Consider the following 25271-nt stretch of genomic DNA (forward strand, 5'->3'; position numbering starts at 1 on the left):
TTCACTTCATCTTGTAGTCATCAGATTTGTAACTTTGTGTTCCATTTGTAAGAAAACAAATTAGGGGTAGGAGCATAGCACAGGAGGTAGGGCATTTGCCTTGCATGGGGCGGACCTGAGTTCAATCCCTGGAATCCCATATGGTCCCCCACACTCCTTCAGGAGTAATTCCTGATTAATTCCTGAGCATTGCTGCATGTGACCCAAAAAGCAAAAAAAGGAGAGAGGGAGGGAGGAAGGAGAAGGAAGGAAGAGGAAGAGAGGGAGGGAGGGAGGAAGGAAGGAAGTTTTGTTGTTATATAACCGTAAGTTTCCCAAACAGTGGGTCAGTTAAATGACACCAGAATATTCTGCGATAGTGATACTACCTGAAATAAAGTATAAAAGTATGTGTACTTAATATAATTATTCAGGCATTATGCAAAAAATGGCACAGGGTTTGAAAGCATAGACTGAAGGCAGAGCACTCCATTAAACATTACTCTGCATTTAACTAGTTGGTTGACTTAAACTAAGTTCCTTTCTGCCTTAACCTCCAGTCTGTAAGAAAAACTGAGCAAATATACTTTTTAAAAAATAGACAGAAAAAAAAGAAAGGGTTAATACTTGAGCTTGTCTGAATTTAGGAGTACTGCTTAAAAATATTTTTCTTAACTTTCTATATTTATGTCTTATAATCAGAGACAAACCACAGATAAAATCATCCATCTAGCGGCCAAAGAACCGTGCAAGGGTTAAGGCATGACCTTGTTTGCTGCCAAGCCAGGTTTGACCCTCAGCACTGCATGTGGTCCCAAAAGCACTGCCAGGAGTAAGCCCGGAGCCCCTCTGGGTGTGACCCACACACCATTCCAAAGCAAAAGTTGTAAATAAATATAAAATAATCTTATAGTTGACAATATTAATCATTTCTAAAATGAGACCAAGCTTCATCTTCTCACCAGCTCTTCTTCCTCTCTCCTTGGGCCTTACATCACACCTAGCTAAGGTGCATTGTTTACCTGAGCCTCACACCTACTCTGTATCTTTATGTAAAATAGAAAGGCATAAAATTAGACTCAGGAGGAGGAAAACAGGAATGGCAAAATTAATCACATTAAAGGCTTTCTTTGTTCCCCTGACCCTCTTTTTGGTGCATCAGTGCGTCATGATTTTTTTTAAGATCATAAGCATCTGGACCATTGTGTATTTCATCATGAGAGCAAAAAACTATTTACCTATGTATATTTCAGGATTTGGGTAACTTCTCATTTTATTCTCTCTGGGTCTTTCCTAATAATAAATGTTTCCTTTAGTGTATTGCCCAGACCCAGGCTTTCTTTTCAGAATCTCTCTTTTCTCATGTAGAGAATTTGCCTGGCGTGATCCAGAGTTGCCTGAAGTCATCCACATGCTACAGCACCAGTTTCCGTCTGTTCAGGCAAACGCAGCGGCTTACCTACAACATCTGTGCTTTGGGGATAACAAAGTGAAGATGGAGGTAGGACCCAGTACCTGGGTTACCCACAGGCAGGCACAGCCATTTTATTGTGCAGTCACACATGTGCATGCTTAAGAAATTACCAGATGTCATTCAGAGACTACTCTTTGAGTCCTCTGGGGTTGATTCTGGGATTCTGGGTTGAGGGTGTTTTATGGTGCCAGGGATCAAGCCCAGGGCTCCAATCTGTAAATTATGCACTGCAATCCATTTAGCGCTCTCTCTCTCCCTCTCTCTCTCTCTCTCTCTCTGTCTCTAAAAAAAGATCATTTTTAAGGTTTTGCTTCTTAAAAAAGCACTTTTGTATTTTTCTGGAAAGATATCTTGTTTGAATTATTTTAGAATTTACCAATCATTTATCAGATATATTTCAGGCATTTAATACACAGAACAGCATACCCGTTGCAGAGCAAAAGCTCTTTGATTGAGCCCAGAATTATTCAGGTAGTATGTTAATGAGTTAACAAATGAAAGGAAATGGTCAAGAATAGACTAGAAAAGCAAATCTAGAAACCAAGTGGCTCAGTCAAAATCTATTCCTGTGTTGTCTCCAATCATGCTGCTGTACGTTTCCATATTTATTCAGGCTATTTAGGAGATAAAACTCAATGCCTGCCGTGTTGAGAGAACTGGTATATGTCTCTGATTCCAGTGTAGGGTCTTTAATTCATCAAGATCTCCCTTCTCTTTTTAAAAAGACATAAACAGAGAAAGACATCGTCGTGTGAGAATATTCTTAAGATGTTTTAAAGATTTGTTGTTTGAATAAGACTAATCTTTTGAAATAGTGCTATCCATTTCCCATGATCTTTCCATTACAGGCTTTTGCTTGATTACTGATGAAGCACATGTCACTCAGGCTTCGTGCCTACTATTTTTCATTCTAGGTATGTAGGTTAGGAGGAATCAAGCATCTGGTCGACCTTTTGGACCACAGAGTTTTGGAAGTTCAGAAGAATGCTTGTGGTGCTCTCCGAAATCTTGTTTTTGGCAAGTCTACTGATGAAAACAAGATAGCGATGAAGAATGTTGGTGGCATTCCTGCCTTGTTGCGACTGTTAAGAAAATCTATTGATGCAGAAGTAAGAGAACTTGTTACAGGTGGGTAAGGAATATGTTTTTGTCTTGCCAGAAATGCTATAGACCACCTAGATCATGCTCATGCATGATAGCATTGGGGAGGAGTTGGAGGAGCTAGGTGGAATATAATAATGTAGTGCTCACCTGGGGACAGATCTACAGATTCAGAAGGCCATCTCTTGTTGCTATCAATAGTTTATGTATTCGTGTATAAATATGAGCTAATAGATGTCTGGTTTATAAATTATGCATCCCACAGTAAATCTACTTATTTTAAATAGACTGGCTATTCTTTATTTTAAAAATAAAACATACTTAATGGATTGGCTCTCATCCATTACATTCAGTGTCTGAATGCCTCTCAGTGTCTCAGATGGTGTCCTAGGTACTGGGGTCAAAAAGATGAATAGACCTCAATCCCTGCCCACAAATTGCTCTCCAAAGGAGCAGTCGGCTGGTCTTGTGAGTGACACGGAAAAGTGCCAAGTGCCCAGACTCTCTGGATATTACATTGTAAGCACAGAGGAGAGGGGCAGGTAGGCTTTCTGGTTCATGTGAATCCAAAGTTGCCGTAAAGGATGAGAAAGCGAGGCTGAGTAAATAGGGGCAGTATTTCCTCTTCGAGCAGAAGCTCATAGCCAACATGTGATAAGAGATCAATCAATACTTCCAGCAGGAAGAGGAACACTAAAGTCTAATAAGACCAGAGAGAAGTGTGGCTTCGTTTGGGAGTGTTTTATGAGTAGTTTGTGTTTCTTTCACTATGAGAATGATTATAGCACATCTCATAGCCAGTTGGAGACTCTTAAATGTTTTCAGCGAGCAGCAAATTGATTTAAAGTTAAGATATGCCCAGCATCTGAGAGGTATGAGTAGGTCAGTAACAGCCCGAACTATATCTTTGGTAGGAAAAATAGAAAGGCATTTGAGAAAAGGAAACAAATATTTCATGGTAAAGCCTATAATAGTCTAATGTAAGGAGTTGAAAGTCCAAGAAGAATTGAATAATAACTTGTCTTGAAGTACTAGATTCCAGAGAGCCATGGGCTAAGTTCAAGGATGATTAATGAATGCTTGAAACTGGGATGAAAGAATGATTGTGGACCGGGGATGTGGCCCAGTAGTAGAGTACATATCTTGCATGTATAAGGCCCCAGGTTTTTTCCACATCCACTTTACTCACAAAGGAAGGTAAATTAACGACATACATAATTACGAAACAGGATATAATAACTGAACAAATATTAGTAGGAAAAGAGTTTATGGTCACTGAGTGAAACCACTTGTAACTACTAAAAATTAGAGTTTTTTATGCCCTGGGTTCCATTCCGCAGCACCCCCTCTCACCCCCCCCAAATTATTAACACATTAGATCTTTCCATAGCAACAATCTCAAAAAGAAAAATTACAGAATGATAATCCCCCAAAAATACTTTTTATAGACTATTTAAGTACACAAATTGGGCCTTTAAATATAATTTTATATGTGCATATATTAAAGAATTAAATTTATTTATTTAAAATAATTTAAGGTGGATTCAAAAAGTGGCCTATGGCGGGTATGGGGTGAATGGAAAAAACGAGATTGAAAAATAAAATCCAGCTGTTTTTTTTTTTTAATTTTTTTGCTTTTTGGGTCACACCCGGCGGTGCTCAGGAGACCATATGGGATGCTAGGAATCGAACCCGGGTCGGCCATGTGCAAGGCAAACGCCCTACCCGCTCTGCTAACACTCCAGCCCCGAATCCAGCTGTTTCTTTAAAAAAGAAATAAAAATTTGAAATAAGACAAGTACTTTTTTTTTACTTACATAGTAGATTTCTGGTTGTTTTATATGTATGGTGCTGTTTTTCATGTTTTGCATATTTTTATATATATAATTATATGTTATAATGTATACTTAAAGTTTTTAACAGTATTTTTTCCATATTGATCCCATTCCCCACTGACTTCCACTGTGAAATCAGAAGTGAAAGTTTTAGATATATATCAGTAACACTTGGTAATACAGCAGACCACAGTGAAACTTACATTTAATGGGCATCGACTTTTCCATGAGATATTATTGTTAGAAGTAAGTACTCTATTCTTCAAATAAAGTGTGACACATCCTAAACTCAGAAAAATACTATTTGTATAATCTTAAACTCTGAATGGACTATCTGCCTTAATGTGTTTTAAGTATTAATGCTTTGACATATCTGAATTACACATTGATTCATTTGTCTATGTTCCCTCTTCTAAATGCTTTTGAGCCCTCATATCCTCTCACACAAAAAAGTAATTTCCACATACATACAGAAGTAAGTATGGGTATAAAATGTAAATTAGTAGAGTTAAAGAGAACTAAGAAAAAAGAGCACTGACATCTCTCTCCTGGGGGTCAGAGCAATCACTGTGGTGTCCCCAAATTTATCGTGAGTTTTTTGTTGCAGAAGCACACAAATAGCACACAATAATGCTATTGGCAGTACTTGAATGTTTTCTCTTTCTTTTTTTATTTTTTTAATTTATTACTTTTTTATTAGTGAATCACTATGAGGGTACAGTTACAGATTTACATATTTTCGTGTGTGTGTTTCAGTCATACAATGCTCGAGTACCCATCCCTCCACCAGTGCCCATTCTCCACCACCAGTGATCCCAGTATCTCTTTCTGACTCATTTCAATTACTTTCCATGTTGATCCACTTACATGCAAAGTTCATGACTTCATCTTTTCTAACAGCTACATAGTATTCCATTGTGTAGATGTGCCAGAGTTTCTTTAACCAGTCATCTGTTCTCAGGCACTCTGATTTTTTCCAGATTCTGGCTACTGTAAACAGTGTTGAGATGAACACATAAGTGCAGATGTCTGTTTCTAATGCTGCTTTCCCAGCAATCTGCTTCATAATGCAGAGGTATCCTCTGCCATTAACATACCTTATAATCAGATCAGGCATTTGTCTTGCACGCAGCTGAGCCAGGTTTAATCTACAACACCACATATGATTCTATAAGCGCTGAATACCAATAGGTGTGTCTCAGAACCAACACACACACACACACACACACACACACACACACACACACACACACACACACACACACGGATTCCCCACCAAAAAAAAACTGCTACTGGATGATATATATGCGCTCCCAAGAAAATCAATGAAAAACCAGGGATCACCTGGCTTAGAACCCAGATTCTCAGCTTTAGTCCTCTTCTGATTAATCAGGCCAATTTATTGTCACTTGGTCCTTCCACTGTAATGGGTAGCGCTTTTCTCTTCTGTCATGATTCCTCAGCAGAGGAGCTCATCTTTGCTAGATTTTTGTTTTAGAGCTTTCCCCCCCCCCCTTTGGGAGAAACTGTTACATTATTTATTCTGAGCTGAGGTCAAGGGTTTTGTAAGATTTAGTGGTAAAAAGAAAGAAAAGTCAATAAATGTTTGGTAATTTCTTTTCGGTTTGAGAACAAATGAAATCTTCTTTTAGTATAACTAGACTTCACTACAGAGGGTGCTTAGTACTAATTGATCTGGTCCAGACTCCAGAAGTCCTAGTTTAAGGCTTTCCCGCCATTGTTCTTTATTTCGGTATTGCGCATTACATGATGGTAAGAACATGATTCAACACATAGACCTTGGCTTTGAAAAGAGAATTTGAGTGTTGCCTAATTCAAAAATTAGCTATCTCCTTCCTCTTTCCTCCAAAATTATATATTTTCCTATGTAAAACTAGCAGCAACATCTGATTTTTCTTTCTGTGGAAAATTGGTAATAGCTTTGATGATGGGGGCAGGGGGGTGGCCATATCTTTTTAAGGTAGGGGTAATTAAGAATTGGTTAATAACTACCAGAAGTAGTCTTTTTCAGAGAGAGTGATCACACAGTTCACTCAGTTGACTCTTATAAACGAGTTGAGCTAAAGGAGTTCAAAAGTGAGTTTCTGGTTCTAAAAGACTAAATGTCAGCCCAAGTTAGATTTGTATACAAACACTATCCAGCTTATATGGATAGTTAACAAATCTGATCTGCATCTAGCATAATGGTGTGCACCTGTATTTGTAGAATTTATAGAGACAAGATTTTCCCCACCCTAGGGATCAACAAAAGACCTTATACTTGTCAGATACATATGAAGTATATCTATGACTTTATTTTTCCTGGTGGCTGTGTAGTATTCCATTGTGTAGATGTATCATAGTTTCTTTATCCAGTCATCTTTTCTCAAGCACTCAGGTTGTTTCCAGATTCTGACTATTGGAAATTATGTTGCAATGAACATAGAAGTATAGATGGTGTTTCTGTTGTGTGTTCTTAGACCCCCAGGGTTTATTCCCAGAAGTGGTATTGCTTGGTTGTACAGAAGTTCAGTGTTCAGTAATGTTTTAATAATGACTGAATGCTTTACAAAGTGAGCACATCAAGAGACCCTTGAGCTTGTGCTTTAAGTCTTCTCAAATCAGATGCTGATAGATTGTTCCTATGTCATAGATTCATGGAGTTGGAGAAAATGAATCTCAGAATTCATTTTGCCCCATCTGCCATTTGATACACAAATCCCTACATGACTTTTGCCCACAAATAGCTGACCATCATGTGCTTAAACCCACGTGAATTTACATTTCATTGGGTTAGTCTGAGCAGCAGATTTATCTGGAAAGCAGTAGACAGTGTAACTTGAGAAAGCAAGGAAAATAAGCCCTCAGGAATGTGGTTTACCTGGCCAAGGCCCAATAAGAAAAGCCAGTTAGGACCCATTCCAAGCCCTCCTAACCAGGAGGTATGTCCCCCCATTCTGGGCTGCTTTCATTACAGCACGTCTGCTCTGAACTGATAATAGGGATGTGATCCATAGCTCAGAATCCCTATCAGCTGCTCATCTCCCAGAACATCCCCTTTGAAAGCAGTTCTTTATGCTTCCAGATATTATGGCCTAACCAGACCACACATTGGAAATTCTGTCAGCCTTAAGATAATGAATTGTCCAAGCCTAGTCACCTGCTATGTTTAAGTACTATTTGAAGTTTAAGTATTATTTGAAGCAGTTACTCTGACCTTGAATGTATATATTCTTTTTTTTTTTTTTTACTGTTTTTATATATAGGGACCACACTTGGCAGTGCTCAGGAGTCGTATTGCCACAGATCAGAGCTCAGATATGTACTAGATATGTGCTCTACCACTTGATTTATCTCCCCAACCCTCTGTTGTTATTTTGTTTTGTTTGCTTGGGGGGGGCGCATTCAGCAGTGCTCAAAGGATAATGAATCAGGTTTGCTTCTGGCCTTGTGCTCAGCATACATAGTGCCGAGGATCACACCTGGGTTGACTGCATGCAAGGCAAGTGCCTTTCCCGCAGTCTCTCTGGTCCCTCTCTGTTATTCTAAATACTAAGTAATTCAACTTAGTTATTAACTTGAGGTCTCTTCTCCCCCTACTCCTAAGTTTGGCATTCTTATTGTATGTTTTTAAAATGATGCCTCACCTTTGCTCTAAATGTAATAACTGCCCAGGGCCTGCATATTTGGACCCATCTTTTATTTGCAAGGGGAAAAAGGAAAAATACTTTCTGCCAAGTATATTTTCCCATGGCAGCATGGTTGTCATTGCTAATTAAAATAGTTCTTTTATATGTAACTTGATTCCTGTGCTTTCTTCATTGTGTTGAAAATTTTCCAGGTTGAAACCTAATGAGCTTTTCTTGTAGTGATTGTTGATATATGGGAGTACTTGGTGTGAAGGGGTTTTTTTTATTATGTTATTTTTGCCCTTAAATTTGAGAGTTGGATAAAGTATGGTTATTCTCTAGTTGGGTTATAAAATAAATTTTTGCTAGGTCACAAGCTATGGATAGAAAGCGGGAACATCTTGTCATTAGAAATGATAATGTTGAACTCATTTGTTCAAAATAAGTAAATAAGTGTTTCTGAGCTAGAAAATCTGAGTTTAAAGTTATTGAGTATTCTGAAAACACCATTTTTTTTATACCATAGAAACTGAAGATAATACAAAATTTGGAGACCTACCCTCAGATGTACCGGCCATCCCCAGACTGTCATACTTATCACTCCCATTAACACTGGTGTTAAATACCTTTGTTCTTGATTAATAGATTTTGTTTAAATGATATATTCACAGTCCTCCAATTTAGCAAGTAATTATTCATCCATATGGCTTTGTAAAATATTTCCACCCTGTTTATTTTGAAATTTGGGGATGGCAGCTTTGGGTTCCAGAGACTCTGTGCAGAACACGAAATTAGAAATATTCCCTTCCTGATCGTTAGCTCCATATTTTTAATTAGACAACATATTAATAATAAAATGATAATTGTGCAGCACAAAACGATAGATGAGCCACGCTAAAGTGCAACAGCCAGCCGAATGTTTTATAGAGAACAGGCCATCATTCAGCCTTTTGGACTGTTAGCATATTTTTGGATGGAATAACTTACTAACATACCCCCTGGTCTAATTCATTTGTCTTACAAATAATCATTTACTCGCTGGTCCAGAATAAGATGGTCTGTTATGAAATTTCTGTCCTACTTTTTGTGGGCAACCAGAGTAGTCAGAAACTTCACGGGTAGTTTTCTGAAATCAAGGAACAGTCTCCCAGTTCCTCATGCACTTCAGTAGGATCCTTGTCGCTTGGCTAACTCTACACCAATAGAAACAAACACACAAACTTGTTTACTGAACATTTTAAACCATTCACAATGAGAAATACAAAGGCAAGCCTTCATCACTAATAGAAAAACATTTTTTTTATAAGTGGAATGACTTCATTTAGAATCAACAGAACTTTGAACTGGAAAATTGTAAAGATCTCTTCTTCTAGCCTCTGTACTATAGTTGAGAAAGTCAGGTTCAAAGAAATTGAGTTCTCAAAGATTGGGGTTTCCTTCTTTGTCCCTGCCTCTGCCCTCATCCATCTCCTGACCACCAACAGGTGCTGAGTTGCCACAAGATCTGGGGGTGTTTATCTTTGTCCTTTCAAAGTACTAACTAAAAGGGAAGAGAAAAAAAGAAAGAAAATTCCATAATATTTCTTTTACTCTCTAAACTTTACCTTGAAATAGAGAGAAAAAAAATTTAACAGAACCACTAGTGGGATCACATCAAACTAAGTGATCATGTATAATCAGAGAGCTTAGAAACACATGAAGTATGATTTTAGCATAGAAACATTTTCAGATTTATAGTCTGGGTGTGAAAAGATCCAGCCTTGTAAGTAAAATGTGACCTTCTACATTTGAGTGCTGGCTTCTAAATGTCGAGTGAAAGAAGGAAGTTAAGTGGGGAGACTCAGAGGCCACTGTAGAAGTCAGGTGCTTAGTCATGGGTCAGGATAGAATTTCCTGGCAAATGGAGGCACTCCCCTGGTAAGTAGACATCCAGGAAAGGCATAAAAGAGGGAGGGTGCATATGAGAAAGAAGCTGCCTGTGAAACCCCCAGCCCAGGTACCTTACTTACGTGGCAGTTTCTGAGCCTGAATGATTTTTCATGACCTAGTAAGCATTTCTGTCCTAAGCTTCAGCTAATACCAAACTACTGGATTGAAGATTAGTGTAGCAACAAATGAATAAGCACATTCCTGGTGCCTGTTAAAGTCAGCCATGGATCACTTAACATCAGTGATGTTTTCTCAGGTAAATGTGCATTTTTTGGTTGGGGGTATTGGGCACATCCAGCAGTGATCAAGGATAATCCCAGCTTGGTGTCCCGGGGTCACTCTCCGTGGTACTAACAGGACCACATGGTCTGGAACTCCAACTGGGGTCTGCCACGTGAAAGACAAATGTCTTCACCCTTGAGTATCTCTCCAGCCCTAAGATCTTTCTGAAAGCACTCATGACCTCCTCTCTCAGATGCTGAAGTAACCTGAGAACATGGGGCTGAAGGCTCTCCTGGTCTAGCTGCCCTCACTGTCAGGCTGGACCCCGAGAATTCCTTTCCCGTGACCTGTTCACTATTACATGCCCCCTCATGGAAGGAACTGCCGTGTGGGTCTCTCACAGACGATTCTCAATCAGCATTTCTAAACTATGAGCTGATTTATTTTTCTGTGGAAACACTTTTCCAGGACACATCAGACTCCATGGCCAACTGATGTCATTAGTCCTCTCATTTCTATCTGTGAAGTTGAAAATTACCTAGAATAAAGAATATGTTGAAATGCAAATGTGAATCTGAAAATGGATCTCTTGGAACAGATAGATCTTTTTCAAAGATACTGTGATCCACCTTTGTACCTGGAAAAAAATCAGAGACAAGAGCTAACCTTTATGTTTTTTTAAAGACACTTAAGATCTTTCACCAGTGTCCTTCAACTTCAGTTTTTAACTTTAAACAGCAGGTATAGCCCTCTTCAAATTGAATATGTGGAGACAGGAACCGCACCAGGCACCATCTCTGTAGCCAGCCCAGCTCTGGAGTTCCCCACAGCCTCTTCCTGGGAGGCTTCGTCCCTTAGATCACCCTCAGATCACCTCAGCACTCTGCTATCGCTGTTGAAACCCCAGACAGTGACACTAACACCACAACCGAGCCGAGTAAGCCTTCCCATTGGTATGGAGTCTGCATTAGCTGAGTGTAGGAGACATATGCAAGCAACAAGGCGACTGTGACCGGACCATTGTCTGGCTGAGCCGAGCTTCCCAGCAGGGACTTCAGACACCTGTACCCCCTACAAACCCCGCCAAGAGAGGGAATGGCAGAAGGAGCAGAGCCCAGGGTCAGGATGAAGAAAGCCATAGGCTTTGCCTACGAGCAAGAGAGTTAATTTTCAAGTCTCAAAATTCTCTGCTCAGATGGTAGCATCTAAAGAATGAAAGGCTATGGGCCAGAGCAATAGTACAGTGGGTAAGGCATTTGCCCTGCACATGGATTTGATCCCCGGCATTCCATATGTTTTCCTGAGCACCACCAGGAGTAATTCTTAATGCAGAGCCAGGAGTAATCCTTGAACATTGCTGGGTGTAACTGAAAAAGCCAAAAAAGGGGGGTGTGGGGAAGAAGAACTAGAGACTATTCACTGTTAGGGCTTGTTTGCCTGAGAATTGATCTAGACAAAGGTATTTCTCTCATTGAAGACAGTATTTTAATCCTCTTGCCACAATTGCTCTCCCTTTACTTTTACTTTCATACCATTTTAATTTCATAATCTGCTCACAGTATTCCAGTGCAGCTGGACAAGGGGAGAAAGTTGCCTAAAATCCCAGACGGCAGGTTCTGTTCATGGCGCTGCTCTCTCCCCACTGTCCCCTCGATTTCCTCGTTTCTGTCAGCAGCTCCATGTTCTTGGGTATACAGTGCACTGCCACCTCAGCTCGGACACCACCTTCAGCTTTTAAATTCTTGTCACAAGCACTCCCTTCCTTTCCACCCGAGTTCTACTAGAATTTCCCACTCGTGCCTAATGGGTATTTCTTGTGAGGGTGGATGTGGAGTGCCTAGCACTAATGCCACACCAGCTGTGCTTATTACTCTTGCCACTCCACGGGCTCTGCACAGCTGCCTCGCACGATGACTTGCCGTCCCTCCCGAAAGCAGAGGACTCACTCTCAGACACTTCTCCCTTGGCGTCTTGCCTGCAGTGAGTAAGTGTCTTATCAGCTCTTCCCAGAAGACGTTGGACTCTTCACACATCTCCTTCTGAACTTCCTGGGAGTGACATTAAAGGGAAACAGGTGTTATTTATTTTAATATTGTGCCTCATTTAACTCACTAGTTCTAAAAAAAAACCCTCTTCATCTTAGAGCATATAAAAATCAATTTTTTCTCTTACCAGATCTTCATTATGTAGTATAACGTTTATGCCTGTAGCACATCACAGTGGGGACTGGCTGTAGCTGAGGAGGACAGTCACCATAGTTGGTCTTTCCAAGGACAGTACAGTGAGGTTCTATGCTCTTTTGACATACATACATGATAAGTTGAAAAACTTTAATGCTATCAGAACTGCAGGTGGCCGTATTGTGACAGCCAGGGCATCTCCACATTTCCCCCTTCCCAAGAAAATGTGAAGAAATACTTATAAAATCTAAGCCAACTCAAAAGCCCTGCTGGGGCCTTCAGATGGGGCTTGGTGGTAGAGTGTGTGTCTCTCGAATGAGAGTTGCTGGGTTTGAACACCAGCACGCGTGCACGTGCACACACACACACACACACACACACACACACTCACACACACACACCCCATAGAGCGCCCTACTGAAGCTGGAGAGCTCTAGGGGCTGCCATGGAGAGAAGACATGGCAGTTCTTACCGGATCCCGAGGGTGCCAGTGACACTGTCTTAGGAAGAGTGCAGGCCAGTGTTGAGAGCATGCCAGGCCCAGGATCAGGGGTCCAAAGTCTGTCACTGGCATTTCTGTACCCATCGCCAGGATTGCTGGCAGCAGGTAGTCCACATAATGCATGCTTGCTCCCAGGAGCACCTTGGTGCAATCAGCCCCCCCAACTGCCTGATGGGGGGGCGGGGGGCAGGCAGCACATGTGCTGCGCAATGTTCTTCATCCCAGACACTACAGCGCATCCCAACAGTGACTCCTCATCACACCTGCAGCTGTGGGACCGTGGTCTCATTCCCTTCTTTGGTTTTATATTCTCCATCCCCAGACACTTAGGTTGTTATAACTACCTTGTTCACATCTTGTGAAAGAAACTGATGAAACAAGAACATCTAAACCATATTTAACACCAGGCTAACTAGTGAAGGAAATACAAAGCCACATCCAGTGGGAGTGTTTGAACTACTCTAGTTTTGGTTTTTGGGGTTTTGTTTTTTTTTTTGGTATCAGGGGGTGGTAGCTTTTTTATTTTTTGTGGTGTCCACAAATTCTTGAATGTGGCTTGTTTTGGTTTTAGTTTTTATTTTAAAAAGCTGTAGGGGCTGGAGCGATAGCACAGCGGGTTGGGCATTTGGCTTGCTCGCAGCCAACCCAGGTTCGATTCCTAGCATCCCCTATGGTCCCCTGAGCACCACCAGGAGTAATTCCTGAGTGCAGAGCCAGGAGTGACACCTGTGCATCACCAGGTGTGACCCAAAAAGCAAAAAGAAAGGCTGTATTAAAATGTTAGTGGATATATCTGAGCATTACCAGGCATAGTCCTGGTGGCCCCAGCTCCAATCACTTGTTCTCCGCTGAGTATTCCAACCCCTACTGCTAGTATGAGAATCATTTCATGAGCCTGAGTGGACCACTGGCTCCCTAAGCACTGGTTGGGAGGACCCTTAAAATTTTTGGTGTTTCAGATTTCTCTTGTAGCAGAAGGAAAAACAGTTATATAGATTCTTGTGTATTTATGCTACTAGAAAAATAGCATTTTCCTAATACTGTTTGGTTGTTTTATTAATGTGCTTTAAAATACATTGTTGGGGAGAGCACACCCAACAATGCTCAGGGCCTACTCCTGTCTCTGCACCCAGGAATCACTCCTATTGGTGCTCAGATAGGTTGCTGGAGATCAAATCCCAGGCAGCCCCTTGTAAGACATGAGCCCTATGCACTGTGCAATCTCTCCGGCCCCCAAAATTTCTTGAGGTTGGGGAAATGGTATGTGTAGGGAGCTTACCTGGAACACGGCCAACCCAAATTCAATCTGGTCCAAATTCCAGCAGGAATGATCTCCAAGTGGGTGTGCAAGAAAAAAAATTTTTTTTTCAAATAGTATCATTATTTTAATCAGTAATATCAGTTTCTATAGGAAATTATCATTTGGCTCCTAGAATCACTTTAAAGTTGATTTTATACATGATCTTTCAATTCTTTGCATCATAGAGATAGTCATGTATTTCCCTAGTCTTTTTCCCACCTAATTTATGTATACATATTCTTGCTCCTCACACCAAATGGCTAATTCTTTAAAATTAAATAAAAACTTCAAGTTTCCTTCATTGAAATTATCGGGTTTCTTCTTTAACTTTCTCTTAGGGCACCAGGAGATAATAGAGTATGTCACTAAATATCCTTGAAGTAAATTTTGCATTAGGATGTCAGAACTGGAGGTTTATCATGTTGATGGTGAATACTAATCCTGCTGCTCTCTCATCCCCATCAGTCTTGCTCCATTTGGGAGTTGGAATATTTTCTATTCATTTCTTAACGGCTCTAACACAGTTCTTCCCCACCCATTAAATGAAGCTGGGGATAGACTAAAGAGAGAACATTGTTTCATTATGGCTTCAGTGAAGTGAATGCACACAGGTATTATTATCCAGTCTTAAGGATGATGCATTTTACTTTGAGTAGAAAAGCTAAATTAATCATTCCATAGCTAAGGCTTTTAAGTTTAATTGATCTTTTTCACCCAGTTTTGGTTGATCAGAACTGAATATTGGCTTTCCATAATCTCAGTTTTGGAAGAGAACATGGAGAAGAGAAATCAGTGCTTGGGACTTGCTTTGATGTTTGAAAGGCCTAGTTAAATTCACACCAAATGCTCTTTGTGTTTCTTGGGAAAGCACAGGATTAGGGGGATAATATAATTCAAAATGTAGGATGATAAAACTGCCTTTGTGGAAGTCCCCAGTTGGTACTTCAGACTTTCCAAAATTAGTATCTTTTTTTCTTTTTTGGTAAAGAATAATTTTGAATATTTTTCAAGCTGCATAAATGAAAGCCTAAATGGCTATAGGGACAAGTTTGGGGATTAATCCATTATCTCACGTAACCAAAAGGATAGCATAGATAGTTTGTCTACTGAAAGGTTTCATATTTTTAAGCACTTTGGCATTTGATGCTTGAACAACACTGAGACCAATTTTTGTTTTGCTGTTTAAAGGGTAGGGATTCTGTCCCATTACTGTAAATCTTGATTTGTAGTTTCTGGCAATGAAGGAATACATTCTCGTATCCCCATACCCAGGATGATTGTTTAAGTTACCCTGTAGTTTGGTTTTTGGGTGAAAGGCAGGCTGGCAGATTCCCTTAAGTGTACATTGCCTTGTTCTGACCCTCTTCTTTTCACCCCATCCTTTGCAAAGAATGAGAGTGGAAACAGAGTTTCCATGAAGTCATGGCCTCCGCAAGCCCCCAGAAATAACAATACTAATTATTGTAGTATATAACAATACTTCTGAATAGACAGAAATGTCTGTTAAGAAATGCCATGAAGAGAAAGTCATGCTCGTGAACTCAGTTATAAAATCAGGTGGTATATCGAGACTTAAATGGGAGATGCTTTTGTATAGTTTGACTCTTTAAAGTATAAAGATAAAGCCATAATGCTTGGGACAGTGAGTGGGGCATTTGCTTTTCGCAGAGCCAACCCAGGTTTGATTCCTCTGTCCCTCTCAGAGATCCCGGCAAGCTATATATCAAGAGGATCTTGTCACATGGCAGAGCCTGGCAAGCAATCCGTGGCACATTTGATATGCCAAAAACAGTTAACAAGTCTCACAATGGAGATGTTACTGGTGTCCACTCAGGCAAATCAATGAAGAAAAGGACTACAGTGCTACAGTGCTTGGCGTAGGACAGTACCCAGTTCAAGATCTTAGAACCTAAGTGGAAAATTAGGGAAATATAAAAATGTGGGAAGCAGCTTTTTGTTAGCATCAGTCTTAGAAGTAGCCAGGAGTGGAAGCAGGAACCATGAAAAAACAAGTTTTTCTGCCAAAAATCAAAGAACTTCTAGGCATCTACTCCAAGAATCAACATGCTAAAGAACTGCCCAGTTCTTAGTCATGTCTTCACCTGAAGTTTGTGACTCAGGCTGCTTACTTCTCAGTAAAGACATTATCTAATTTTAAACCTATAGCCTATAATATGATAGGTCTTACTTTCCATAGAGGTTTTACTTGCCTTACAGTTAGCATGACAGAAGTATGTATTTTCTGTGAAGGAGAACCTGGCTTTATTAGAAAATGCAGCTTTCCTACATGTTGAATTTTGTGAAGTGAAGAATTTGAAAGACTTTGGCAAAAAGAATTTACTCTGCTGGCATTAGGAATCACAAGTTTTAACCTCATCAGCATGTGGAGGTTAGGAATGATCCTTACCCGCCAACAGTCTCTGCTTGCTGCCTCCCAGCTGGCTCATAGCCAAAGACCCTCACTAGTGCTCTGGGGTAGGTAAGGTTGGCTGGAAACGCTGCATTCTTAGCAGCATCAGTAAGCCCACCCTTCTCTGCCCCCACCTGCCCTTCTGTCTTCTCACACTCATATTTGGGTGTGACTGATCATCAGAGATTTTTCTTGTTTTTCATCTTTATCTCCCAGGTCCCTTACAAGGTCATTATCCTCTAGTACTTTCCCCTAGGATATTCTTTCAGATGTCAGTCAGACACAGAAACTTTCCTTTTTCTCTCAAATAGAAGCATAATGAAGCCTAGTATCAAAAACAGGTCTGTTTGGCCACTCGGGGATAGTAAAGGTGGAGACTTAGAATCCTGCCACCAGTCTGCTCCCCACTCTTTGCATGGCAGCATCTGAATCCAGTGAGCTCAGTTTAAACCCATTGAGCAGGGCCAGGGAACACATGCTTTGCCTGGGTGAGGCCCTGGGTTCAATCCACAGCACCACGTGATCCCCCAAGCACTGCAGTGTGTAGACCCAGTGAAACCTGAGCACCTGAGAAGTGCCCTTCTCTTCCCCAGATATAATACCATTCAACAAAAAAAGAAAAAAGAAAAGAAAAAAATATTTTCTAAAGAAACATATGACCAGTCGTTGTAAGACTCGCTTGGAGAAATTGAGGTTTGTTTTATAAGCACTGGTATGTGTGCGGTCCTCCTGCTAGGGGCCCTATCTGTTGTGGTCACCAAGATCATGATATAAGAAATGATGTGTTGTGGTGGGCAGCTAAGCTTTTCAAGACAAAGGTGTTTACTAGTCTCCCCAGTGCCAAGTGCCACCCCAGTTTTGGCCTAGGTGGGTAGGCCAGTGGTGAGTGGAACTTCTGAAAGGCTGATTATGCCAGGCTGTTCCTTTATAGAGTATGCAGAGGTTCTTGAGGAACAGTAGAAGCAACCCTGTCAGTTAGGTGTAACATCAGTGCCAAGGGGAAGCTGAGAGCACAGAGAGAACAGAACCCAGGATCCAGAACTTTGTCCTGGGACCATCCTCAAGCCTTTGCCGTCATTCTCAGCCATTCCCTTTGCAGAGTGTAAACACCTTTTGGGTAGACATGCCAGGATCCTCGTTGTTTCGCTGTCTTCAAATCTAGCCCTTTGCTTATACCTCTTCTCCAGAAAGGTAAAACGCTGTAGGTGGTCTCTTATCCCCCCACTGCATCCCCCTTAGGAAAGACCCTGCAGTTTTGTGGCCTAAGTGCTGGTGTCCAGGCTGACTCCTTGGTCACTATGTACTAGAACCATAGTGCTCAGTCTCATCTCTGGCTCAGCACTCTGTTTTTTTGTTTTTTTTTTTTACATCCCTGACCTGCTCCCGTAAACATGGCAGACTTTACCAACTCCTTCTCTCCTCAAAGCTACAGGCATTGTGTTTGTTGATAGCTCTAAGAGCACTGTGCAAACTTCTGAGCCGCTTCCAAGTATCCAAGGATGCTTCAGGAATATGGGGCTGAGACCTCAATGCTGAGAAAACCCGCTGCACCAACTTCCCCCCCACTCATCACTCTTCCTTAGTGAAATGCCTGTATAGGAAAATGGTATCTGAGGAAGTAGAATCTTAAGTTCGCTCAGAGTTGTTACAGAAATGAAGGCCCTCGTTTGCACTTTAATGCTAATAAAGCTACACATTTAAGATGTGTGACCCTAACGCTCTTGGTAGGAATTACAGTGGTCACTTAGTTTATTGTTAGTCTTGCCGGTATCATAAGAGGAATAGCAGCAACTTGTACCTCGAAAAGCATGGAAGTGTAAGTGCTCAAACTTTGTCTGCACAAGGAAGATGAAGCAAATGCAGCCCTGACTTGATCTTTGAATGTGAGCTTTATCTTTGAGTGTGAGCTTCCCAGTAGCAGAGGACAAAAAAGAAATGTGATAGCAGAAGACAAAAAAGAAACATGATCCAGGGAAATGTGTCAATTTTTCAAAAAAGGGATATTTTCCCCAAGTAGTGAACCACAGTTGAAAACAATCACCCTTGCATTATGTTCAGGACCCGCGATTGGATTGAGGGCTTGCCCTCAACAGTAACTCTAATTTGCTTTGTGAAAGCCACAGTTTCCTTGCCTTATAAATACAGAGACTCTGGAAATTAACAGAAGGAGCACTTGACTCTGTAATGTACTGCCAGAAGCTCACATATGTTCACTCAACATTTATTAGGGCTTCCTCCCCAGCTTGATTGCAAATTGAGGCCGTAGATTAGGTTTGGAACAGACTTAGTTCACATCAATTAGGGCTGATATGTTTATTTCATTCCTAAAAACTGCAGGATCTCTAATTAATGATTTGATTTTTTTAATCTAATTTTTTAGGAGTTCTTTGGAATTTATCCTCATGTGATGCTGTAAAGATGACAATCATCCGAGATGCTCTCTCAACCCTAACAAACACTGTGATTGTTCCACATTCTGGCTGGAATAACTCTTCTTTTGATGATGATCATAAAATAAAGTTTCAGACTTCATTAGTTCTGCGGAATACAACGGGTTGCCTACGGTAAGTTCTTTATTTCTTCTTTCCAGTTAATTCTGTGATTAAATCATGTGTGCCATAGGTGGGTTGATTTTAAGAGAATACACTTCATTTTAGTAACATCTGCCAAAGTTTCCATTGTTCTTTTGAAGTTCAGCCTGACAGACTTTGCTTTCCTGGGAGGAACATACTAGGAGCTCAGACCTATGGCCTAAAAGATGTTACCATCTGAATGATTCTTCTGTTATTAATCAAAGCCGAACTTTGTTGTGAAATCACCACCAAAATTCCAGGGTTCCCCATTTCAATAGCATCTTCTAGTTATCACATTTTGATTGTTAAAGTTGCTTGCAGCCTGATGTTTGTTTAAAACCAAAATGTGGTTGTTAAAGCCCTTTTGCTTTGTTTGTTTATTTGTTTTGTTTTGTTCTCTTTCCTTTTAGTTTCATATTGTTCCAGAAATTTTTTTTTTTTAAATAAAGCCCTTTTGCTTTTAAGGGTATTTGCTTAAACAGTTACTGGGTTTGAATTTTATAAATTAATGAAAATGAGCCCCAATATTATTTTAGTCATTATCTTTAGCATTTAAAATCCATGAAGCTGCCTTTCAGTGTCGATAGTATTTAGTTCATTATGTGCCATTATGCACTTGGATTCTACCCAGTTTTCCAAGCGTTAAATATTCCTGGGAATTTGGAACAAGAGGCCTTGGTGCAGGATGACAAGATGACAATGAGGAACAACTTACCTGAGACAAACTGGCTTCCCATTTCACTTTGAGCCTCAGTTTCCTCCTATCTTAGAATAGGTATCATAATACAGAGGTGAAGTCTGTTTTTATTGCAGGATTTCTTAAACATTGTCCACACACAGTTGCCTTTTAGCTGAAGATAATGTTTATGTAATCCTAGATACAAGGATAATTTAGGTAGGTCTACAAATCAAGCATTTACTGATAGTAAATAATAAACTTTCTTTTAGATACATTTTTGAGAAGTGACCTGAGTGCAACCCCACAGTTTTAAGATACTAGGGTATAAAGTGCTCAGAATAGTTTATGATACTCTCTCTCTCTGCTTTCTAATGTTTAAGCTAAGGTGGCTGAGCTTCTCTATGATAGCAAGCTTGAGAAGAGATTGAAGGGCCCAGGGCTGCTGCTGTGGAGCCCCTCACCTGTGTGTCAGGTCACTGTCAACACTCATCTGGAACAGTTAAGGTTAGGGGGACAAGAGCCAGAATCCTAGACCCAGGCCATCTACTTAACTCCAATGCCTGCGTCAAGGCAGTCATACAGCCTAGGAATGGTTCATGAAAGTAGCCACTCGTCCCTTCTCAATACCCCAGGGCTAAGCTGGAGTGGGAGTCTGTAATCCCCTTTTAGCCTCCCTGCAAGACTTCCTGCAAAATCCAGAGGCAGAACCCACACTCAGGTGCATGTGTGTAGTGCCTTTTGCTTGGCAGGCTTTATTCTAACAGTTCAGGTGAACCATCTCAGCTCTTCTCCTCTTACAAAACCACCCAGGGAGGTAGTTGCTATTAGATTTCCTCCTTCTACATGTGAAAAATATTGAAGTTAACCACCAGAACTGTTGGAGTTAAGAATGTCCTGAGAAATATAAGTTCCAACGTCCCCATCCCTTCTCTGGGAACTGGCTATGCCCAAGCTCTTGCATCATTGAAATGCAAGCTCTGAAATGCCTCCGCAGACCAGATCTTCATCAGTGCATTCTGTTGCTTGTTGTCTCAGATCATGGAAATACAGCTCTGTGAGTAATGAGAAAGTTGTTCATCTCAGCAGCTCCCACATGTTTCTGCCCTTTCAGGAACCTCAGCTCTGCAGGGGAGGAAGCTCGGAAGCAAATGCGGTCCTGTGAGGGGCTGGTGGACTCGCTGCTGTATGTGATCCACACGTGTGTGAACACCTCTGATTATGACAGCAAGGTTAGTGCCTGCCCAGCCCCAGGAGGGGTACCATGGCAGAGAAGCTGCCTAATGCCACCATTTCCAGTGATTGTTTCTGGGATTTTTTAGTCTCTTCTCATCAGACTGTGTTCAAGATTGAAGGAAGACTGTATATTTACAAGTTAACAAACACTATATCTTAAGTAAAGAGCCCTCAGACTATAAAAACTTGGGTGACTACATGTGGTTAAGAAGTGAAGTGAAGTCTTTGGGGCCTGGCTTTTTATGTGGTTGTGTCAGTGATTGTTCCTGCTTCTGATCTCTCTGGTTCTGTATCAGCTTCTCCCAGAAACAGTTCATTTGAGTGTCTGTGGAATTAAGGTTGCGATAAGGCTCTGCGGTCCCCCACCTCTGCTCTCTTTACCCAGGTGCTGTTCCTAGCTCTCATTTCAGCACCAACTCTACATGCCCTGTCCACCTCCCCAGGCTTGGTCATCCTCTCTTAGGCTCCCTTCCCCTTTTCTCCATTCCTGCCCTAGCATAGGGCATTCTCCTCATCGTTTCTCATACTTGGGATTCAGGACAGGCAGACTGTGGCAAGGTTATGAGGAGAAATGCTAAGTAAGCCAAGGGTCCTCTTCAGTGAGACTGGGTTTGGTTTAAAAAAAAAAAAGAATGATGAATGGTAGACTTGAGGGCAAGGTGCGGAAGTTCAAGGTGACAGCCGTGCTTTTTTTGAACTTCATTGAGTCAAAAGATCTAAGATAAAGTTGAGAGGCATGAGTAAGTTGGAAGGGCAAATGCTGAGTCTGCTTCAGACATTGAATTGAAATGATGGTTGCCTCCCAATCATTGGTGGGACTTAGATTTCAGGACCATTATAGAGGGCAGAATATCTCTCAGGGGAGTGATCAGAGAGCTTTCACAAAGTTAAGGGAGAAGCTTGGGGAGACAGAAGGTAACAATTGAGAACATGGAAGAGAGGGAGAAGGCTATCTGTGCCTCTTGTCATGTTGTGGATTTCTAAAATGAACAGTGAGGTTATGGCATCTTGGTAGTGTTCCTGCCCAGAAGCAGAAAAACTGGGCATGTTCTCTTCCAGAGCCTCACACATTTTATCCCGCTTTGAAATCACACCCTTGGGCTTTATACCTTGTCATTTGGTATCCCACCAAAATTTTAGAATCATAATTCTCTCTTAAAATTGCTTCAGGATTGTGGCCAGAGAGATCTAGCTCAGCAAGTAAGGCACTTGCCTTGCATGTACCTTACCTGGATTCAATCCCGAGCATCCCATGTGGTCCCCTGAGCATACTCCGGAATAATTCCTGAGTACAGACCCAGGAGTAAGCTCTGAATATTGTCAGGTGTGGCCCATAAGCAAACCAAGGGGGCGGGGTGGGAGGTGTAGAGATTGTTTCAGGATTGGAGAGATAGTACAATGGGTAAGGTGCTTGCCCTGCACATGGCTAACCCAGATTCAGTCCTCACCACCCCAGCTGGTACTCCAAGCCCTATCGGGTGATCCTTGAGTGAAGAGCCAGGGGTGAACCCTGACCCCCAAAGGGTATGGCCCACGGAGAGGGAGGTGGTTTCAGATTCTACTAAGAAGTAGTAGTTTATACTCTGTTCATTCACCATCCTTGACATTTAGCACAGCAGCACTTGCCCTGACAAGTGGGATGGTTTTAATTCTCCGCCATGTCGGGTTTCAGACGGTGGAGAACTGTGTGTGCACCCTAAGGAATCTGTCCTATCGGCTGGAACTAGAGGTCCCGCAGGCCCGGCTGCTGGGGCTGAATGAATTGGATGACTTGCTCGGAAAAGAGTCTCCCAGCAAAGACTCAGAGCCAAGCTGCTGGGGAAAGAAGAAGAAAAAGAAAAAGAGGACGCCGCAGGAGGATCAAGTGAGCATTTGAGTTTGGGGTGGGGTGGATGGGGATGTGTTGTTGTTGTTTTTTTACACATAACTATGAAGTTTAATTTTTCTAGAAGTAAAAATTATTTGGCAGAATAGAAGCAGGGGGAGGGATGGGACATGGGGATACTGGGGACATTTGTGGTGAAAAATGTACACTGGTGGAGGGATGGGTGTTCGATCATTGCATGACTGAAATTCAAACATGAAAGCTTTGTAACTGTACCTCACAGTGATTCCATTGAAATTTTTTTTTTTAAATTTGCATTACTTTCCATGATATTTTTTTTTTCTTTTTGGGTCACTCCTGGCGATGCACAGGGGTTACTCCTGGCTTTGCACTCAGGAATTACCCCTGGCTGTGCTCAGGGGACCATATGGGATGCTGGGATTTGAACCCGGGTCGGCCGCGTGCAAGGCAAACGCCCTACCCGCTGTGCTATCTCTCCAGCCCCTGAAATTTTTTTTTAATTGAAAAAAACTGGGCTGGAGCGATAGCACAGCGGTTGGGCATTTGCCTTTCTCTCGGCCGACCCGAGTTCAATTCCTCCGCCCCTCTTGGAGAGCCTGGCAAACTACCGAGAGTATTGCGCCCGCGAGGCAGAGCCTGGCAAGCTACTTGTGCGTATTGGATATGCCAAAAACAGTAACAATAAGTCTCTCAATGAGAGATGTTACTGGTGCCCGCCCGAACAAATCGATGAGCAACGGGATGACAGTGACAGTGAAAAAAACATTGGAAAAAAGGAACAAAACCCTTTTCTCATGATAGATTTTCTGCTGAACTCTGAGTCTAGCAGAGTGGTGTTCCTGAGTGTTGGGGATTGTGTTCATGTTGCTTCCACTTACCATGTGCTCTTTGTCTTTTAGTGGGATGGAGTTGGGCCTATCCCAGGCCTGTCAAAGTCCCCCAAAGGAGTTGAGATGTTGTGGCACCCGTCAGTAGTAAAACCGTATCTGACTCTTCTGGCAGAAAGTTCCAACCCGGCCACTTTGGAAGGTTCTGCAGGATCTCTCCAGAACCTCTCTGCGGGCAACTGGAAGGTAGGATGATGTCTTCCCCTTATCCTTCCTTTGTCTGTGCAGTCATATTAACAGCAATAAAGAGATACAGATGTTTCAAGTTTGGGAAAGGGTGGGAGAGAGATAAAAATGCAGAGACAGTGGTGGATTTGAAGACTCAAGAGAGAATTAAGCCCCAGCCCTTCCCCCCTGAGAAGCTAAAGGCTGGTGAGAACAGACAGGCCGTCATTGTACTGCTGACCCCACAGGCTGTTTGTGCTTCGGTCGCAACCTGGCCATGGAAGGCAAGGCAAGGGAAGACGGGAGAGCCCTAGGGTGCAGGAAGGGGTCCGGAAGGGGTGGTACTGTGCAAACAGAATCTCTTGGGTGGGTATGGTTGAACTAGCAGAGGCTGAGTTGAGGATGGAGAGGGAGTGGCCCACCAACGGGAAGAGAAGGGAAAGGACAGTGAGGTATAGACAGGGCTGTGGAGATGGCAGGCTGGTTGCTGGGGGAGGCATCAAGGGCACTGCTCATAATGGCCCTCGTTGGAACTGAACATTAGCAGATGAGCCTGAGAGCCCAGCCTCAGAAGCTGGAAACTGGAGTACTGACCAGATGTGCCCCCAACTAGCAGCCCCGGCCAGTGGCACAGACACAGTGGTCTGTCTCCTTCAGCTGGGGTTCTACTGGGGAGTCCCAGAGAAGATACCAGTGGCCCGAGTTTGAACTGAGACTGTGCAGTTTGCAGCAAAGGAGAGACTTCTGTTTGTCCCTGAGTCAGGGAGCGCCCATAGGGTGTCCATTGCTGGTGCCCCTTCACAAGTGTGGCTTCTTTGTGAAAATGGAAGGTGGTTTTCAACGCTTACGTCTGCAGTCATTTAGCAACCTCTCAGACTGTCTTGACCTGGAACAGCTACCTCTGAAGATTTCCCGACAAGCACATTTCAGTAGGACTGTTACAATGCTGATCTGTTGGCTCCTTCCTCCATTATTACCCAGATGGAATGAGAAACTTTGGGCCACTGTAATAGCCTTCAACGTGGAAAGCAGGGATGACTCCGCCTGGCTATGTCTTGTTTGATACAGCTAAGCTGCTCTTGAGAAAATATTCAGACATTTGGGGTCTCTACAGAGATAAGCCATTGTGGTTACTTTGTTATTGTGCTTAAATAAAATGCTAATAATTCAGCATTTGAAGTACTGGCTCTGAGCCAAACCAATGAACTATAAATCCTGGCCACTACACTAACTAGCTGGGAACCTCAAATCTCTCTCACCTCACTTTCATCACCTGTGAAATGGAAGTAATATCAACTCCACGAAGTATTAATGAGGATTAAATTAC

General features: G+C 41.9%; 1 protein-coding gene across 15 annotated transcripts in view; it reads left to right on the forward strand.

Annotated features, from left to right (window-relative positions):
• PKP4 (plakophilin 4) overlaps positions 1-25271 on the forward strand; it is a 278532-nt gene that overhangs the window by 234787 nt on the left and 18474 nt on the right. For all 15 annotated transcript variants that reach the window (XM_055120668.1, XM_055120675.1, XM_055120671.1 and 12 more), the window contains 6 exons: positions 1348-1480; positions 2368-2581; positions 18942-19125; positions 20925-21042; positions 22719-22910; positions 23792-23965. In XM_055120668.1, the coding sequence (XP_054976643.1) occupies positions 1348-1480; positions 2368-2581; positions 18942-19125; positions 20925-21042; positions 22719-22910; positions 23792-23965 (1015 nt within the window). The remainder of the gene's footprint in view (positions 1-1347; positions 1481-2367; positions 2582-18941; positions 19126-20924; positions 21043-22718; positions 22911-23791; positions 23966-25271) is intronic.

Source organism: Sorex araneus, chromosome X, assembly GCF_027595985.1.
Source record: "Sorex araneus isolate mSorAra2 chromosome X, mSorAra2.pri, whole genome shotgun sequence".
Taxonomy (NCBI): Eukaryota; Metazoa; Chordata; class Mammalia; order Eulipotyphla; family Soricidae; genus Sorex; species Sorex araneus.